General features: G+C 47.9%; 1 protein-coding gene across 1 annotated transcript; it reads right to left on the bottom strand.

The window, feature by feature from the left end:
- On the bottom strand, positions 1-2,385 carry LOC144893997 (transmembrane protein 238-like). Its single transcript, XM_078785402.1, has one exon. It carries the CDS (start codon positions 1,515-1,517, stop codon positions 1,008-1,010), a length of 510 nt encoding a protein of 169 aa, XP_078641528.1. The 5' UTR covers positions 1,518-2,385; the 3' UTR covers positions 1-1,007.
- Between the last annotated feature and the right edge of the window lie 2,897 nt (positions 2,386-5,282).

Raw genomic sequence — 5,282 nt, 5'->3', positions numbered from 1 at the left:
TTACGTTTGTTTTGATTTATTGTTTCATTTTTATATATATATATATATATATATATATATATATACTTTTTTTACAATTTCAGAGTGTTTCATAACAAAAGTGATAAACAGCACAATGCTGTGAACTTTAAGAGAAAATATAAACTTGTGGAAACTTGATTAAAAAGTTAAAGCTTTCATGGCAAATGCAAAAAGACTTCTCGAAACTTCGAGATAGTCAGGTGCTCATTTAGCAGCAACCGACCTCAAATGGTTTTCTAAGCCACAGCTGCAAGCTCTGTGTTATCACAAGCAGCCACAATATCCACACAGTCCGAAACAAAATGCACTTGCAACATTATTTGTCCAGACTCCGCTTCAAAGTTGGCAGCAGGTGACACGAATATGGAAAGGGCTTTTCATCATGGCCACTCACATCTACCAGTGACATATGAATGTGGCAAATTCTTCGGCGGCAAATTTCCATTCGCCTTGAGCCAACGGCGGATCAGCCAATGGAAGAAAAGAAAAAAAAAAGAAGAAATGGCACAAAATTATTCCGCAATGGAGAAACCTTTGGCACGAATGGCAAGAACGAGTCGGAGGATCGGAGTCCAAAAAAACAAAATGGGGGACGGTGGGCTGAAGTTAAAGCCACCTTCTCCTCCTCCACCTAATCATCATCATCCTCCCACTCCACCTCCTCTCCTTCCTCACTTTCCTCCGCTTCTCCTCCAGATAACTTGCACTGTTTGGCAAACTTTGGCATGGACATGTGTACAGTTCGCCCGCTGTTCCGCCCAACAAGATATTCGGAAGAATTTGAAAACCGATACAGCGGCAGCTTCTGTTCTGGGGTTTGGCGGGCTTTTCCCCCACTCCCGCAGTATTGCGCGCACCGAGTCGTACGTTGGGAAGCAGAACACAAAAGTTTTGCCAACTTTCCCCAACAGCTGCTTCGGATGTTGAACTCGGTTAAATGTTCCAGCGACTTGCTGCAAGTCGTCGTTTCTCCACCCGCGGTTGGTTTACAGGTGAGTCGTGCTCCGATCAGGTTCGAGATTCCAAACCGAGTCGGGACCACCCGAATCTCCGTCCGCAACATCCACACTACGTAGTCTCCACTTCTCAGGCTCCTGTATCCTCACCTTTTTGCCCTTGCCTTTATCGGAGCGTTCGTCGCTTCGTCGCGGGGCGTTGCGAGGGCGTCCGGGGACACCTTTGGGTCCGCGCTGCGAGTGCTGGCGGAAGGAGGCGGCGACGCGCCGGGACAGACGAGACAGACGTCGCAAGGCGTTCGGTTTGCGTGGCCGGTCCTCCAGCTCGCACATGGGGATCTCGATGTTTCCCGTGTACCAAAAGATCCACCACACGATGCTCAGGAAGATGAAGATCGCGCCCAGGTAGATGAGCAAATCGTAGAAAGTGACTTCGGTGAAGAGCCCGCAGACCAGGAGAGCCGCTCCCAGCACGTCGAAGGACACGGCGAGCCAGAAAGCAGAGGCACAGCGACCGATTCCTCGCTTCGTGGAAGCCATGAGCACATTGGGCGAAAAGAGCAGGAAGGTAACGCTCGCGTCTTGCTGCGAGTGCGGACACGCCCAGCACGTGGTTTCCGAGACGCGAGCGAGGCCACGCCCAGCACGTGGTTTCCGAGGCGCGAGCGAGGCCACGCCCAGCAGTGCATGCGGTCGCCTCGACCCGAGCGATGACAAAAGCTCTGATGATCCGCAAAGTAGATAAAGCGCGACTGGGAAAGTCGAAAGTGTATCTACAGATAACGACCGTCACGATGGCGCAACGCTTGGCAAGTAACCAGCAGGAAAGACCTTCAAACCACTTGGTTCCACCCAAACCTCCATTACACAACCAGCAACAGTACAGCTCGGCACATGGATGGAAAGGAGTAATGGCGCTGCTTGGGATGGCGGGAATGTTGTATATTCATCATTGACTGCTCATAAGCCAATGACGTGGAGAAAACATCGTCCGTGAAGCACGTGATCTTTCTAACCCACACATGAATAGGATCCTCGCCCCGACAGAGAAGCGTTCACAAAACCAAACCAGCAATTGGTTCCTCCTATTATGGGATAACGTGCGCTGGCGTTGGTCCTGAACGTTTGCAGGATTCAGTCATGTCCCTGTTGGAATTCCTGGGAATGAGGAAAGTGATAACATCCAATGCAAAGCGTAGGATTACCGCATGCTGTCAGGAATACCCCGACAGCCCCACTGACCAATTTGAATGTGAAGCGGTATACTAGTGTTGCAAAGGTTAATTCGATACAACATAACGATCTTGCTCCGAACATCCATTGCAGAATAAGTCGTATAATAACCCATTATATGTCTGCCAATGTAGAAGATACCTGAGAATTAAACGCCAGGTACATTTTAAAGGCTGATCTCAGGTTCCAGTGCCGAGTCATGATATTTATGAAACCTTTGGAAAGTCTGACAATAGTTATGCTGTTTATCGAATTTTTCCTCTGGTTTAACAAGAAGTCATATATATATATATATATATATATACAGTGCGTATCAAAAAGAAAGGCAATCCGAATTCAAGGGGTTAATATGCAAAGGTTATTTTGTTTGACAATTTACATGTGGTTTACCAATTATGAGGAGATGCTCAGCTTTCCATTGATGCCTTTCATGCATCATTGCTGTCACACATGACCGAGTACATGTTCATTGAAAATGACAAGTTCAAATCGCATTTTTACAAGTTTGGCTAATCGGTGCAAGACAGTTTTAAATTGACGCATTACTTGTCGACTGCCAAGTTGATTATGTAAAATTGTTAAGCTGGTCTGGTAATCGTCATCCTTTGTTTAAGATGGGCCGACAGTGTATGGGTTTAGAGACAGTCTGAGTCATTGAAAAGATGGTGCAACTTACGACTGAACAGCGGACCTACGTGGTTACAACCTTCCACCAAACTGGAAGTTTGCAGTGAACTCGTGATGCGTTCAGGGAACGTTTCCCTGAACGGGAGCCTCCAGCAGCCAAAACCATCTGGGCGAATGTTAGAAAATACCTAGAGCATGGCACTAGCCTCAACCGCAACAAGGGGAATTCTGGGAGAAGGCACACTGGGCGATCGGAAATGAACATTGCAGCAGTAAGGCAGCAAGTTTTGGAGCATCCTCGGGATACCATCGCAAGACTAAATGGGACGGAATGCCTTCGGCAACATTCAACCGAATCACAAGACTGGACCTCCACATCGGATTCACATCCGGCATCAACTTACGCCAGGGGATTTTGCCAGGAGGCTGGTGCTTGCCAGATGGTTGATAGCACGTTGCAAAGCAGATGTCAATTTCCTGCAGTATCTCATTATCGGCAACGAAGCTGTTTTCCCAATGGACGACAAGGTCAATACCCATAATGTTCTTGAATATGCACCGACAGGACAACCCCCGGAATTTAATTTTGACACCAACATGAATCGGCAAAAGTGGACCGTTTGGTTGGGACTTTGTGGAAGTGGTCAGGTGATCGGACCATTTTTCTTTCAAAGGAATGTAAATGGTAACATATATCTGCAGATTATCAATGATGAAGTTTTACCGCAGCTGGAGGAGAACTTTGAGCGACAGGTTCGTGGGGTCTTCAGATGTCTCTGGTGGGCCCAAGATGGCGCCCCAGCACATCGTCTTATCGCTGTCCGAGATCGACCGAGGGAACTCTTTGGAGACCGAGTCATCGCCCTCAACCATGCAGTGGAATGGCCGCCAATATCACCTGACCACACCAGATGATTATTTCCTTTGGGGACATTTAAAGAACAAGGTGTTCGTCACTCCTCCCCGTGATCTTGACGAATTGCAGGGCCGTATTTGACATGAAGTGGATGCTTTGCACAATGACCCGGCCATGGTGAGACGAGCAGTTCAGGGCATGCTCCGCCACTGTGAGCTTTGTGTTGAAAGGGGAGGTAGACATGTTGAAGGTGTGGGTGCATAAAGGCCAATCATTCCTGAGAAAAGTTCACATCTGACGTTCATTTTGCACCAATTATCCTGACTTGCATCGATTAGCCAAACTTGTAAAAATGCGATTTGAACTTGTCATTTTCAATGAACATGTACAGTCATGTGTGGCAGCAATGATGCATGGAAGGTATCAATGGAAAGCTGAGGATCTCTTAATTAGTAAAGCACATGTAAATTGTCAAAGCAAATAACTTTTGCATATTAACCCCTTGAATTCGGATGACCTTTTTTTTGATACGCACCTTATATATATTGTCGTGTGATGCAATTCCCCTTGGTGAAGACTGGGAAATCACGAATAGCCAAAGCGAGCTTCAACTCCGAGGCGACGATCAAATGCGGACTCACGATCGACGCGGAGGAAGAATGAAGAAGCTGGAAAGCCTGACCTGGTCGATCCCGCCTGCAGTTCCCGAAGCTGCAAAAATAACTCAAACGGGAACACGGGTTAAAATGTACAGGAAAAATACTACAAGGGTTTATTAACAGAAATGCCGATAAAAACTATATTCTTAATTTGGGATCCCACACACCAGACTTGCACACAAATACCGGGATAAAAGAACGTGGGAAAGGAATGGGGGGTGCGGTGTGTTGGATTATTGACTTGGCTCCGATCACTGGTGAAACCTTATCAGGGTCGTCAGGCGTCCGGGGTGTCAACGATGTTGCGCACGAATCACACACGTTGGTGGAAACCGCCGCTCCCACGCTGCTAGGCCTCAGTACGCCCTCTTCACTTGGCTGTGCCTGGCTTCATCCACAGTTGCTCACGCGATCCGAAAACGTGAAGGAAAAGGAAGGAATTCGTCAGCACACGACTGTCTTCCACCATTGCTCGGAATGGAAAGGTAAGAGAAGCAAGTGAGGCGTAGAGACAAAGAAAGCAAAAGGGGCGAGGCAAGAGAACCAGAGCGCAAGAAAACAAAATGTCACCCAACGCCTTCTTTTACATCCCGTTGTCTGACGTCATCCGCGCTTCTCCTCCAATACCTCGCTCTCCACCTATCACACAGTCCGCCCTTTGACGTCATCAGCGTGCCCTGCCAATCAGCGTGCAGTTCGCCTTTGTGCCGCAATCCGCCTGTCCATCAAAACCTCCCACCCAATCACGGTCCTCCTGGGCGTGGCTCTCGGCCTGTTTGCGTGAAGTGTGCTTTCCAAGGTGGTGCAACGGGTGACAAAGCTTCCCTCTGGGCTTCCGGTGGTTTTATTATTTGAGTGTATGTTAAATGTGGGATTACTGACTAGTGTCTCAATGCGGTGCCATGAAGAATCATGGGATAAATCACCGAG

The sequence above is a fragment of the Myxine glutinosa genome, chromosome 10, assembly GCF_964187855.1.
Source record: "Myxine glutinosa chromosome 10, kmMyxGlut1.1, whole genome shotgun sequence".
In the NCBI taxonomy this organism is placed as follows: Eukaryota; Metazoa; Chordata; class Myxini; order Myxiniformes; family Myxinidae; genus Myxine; species Myxine glutinosa.
This window is presented reverse-complemented; position numbering and strand designations above follow the sequence as displayed.

Coding starts and splice junctions, on each gene's coding strand:
- LOC144893997 (XM_078785402.1), bottom strand. CDS start 1,517: ATGGCTTCCACGAAGCGAGGAATCGGTCGCTGTGCCTCTGCTTTCTGG.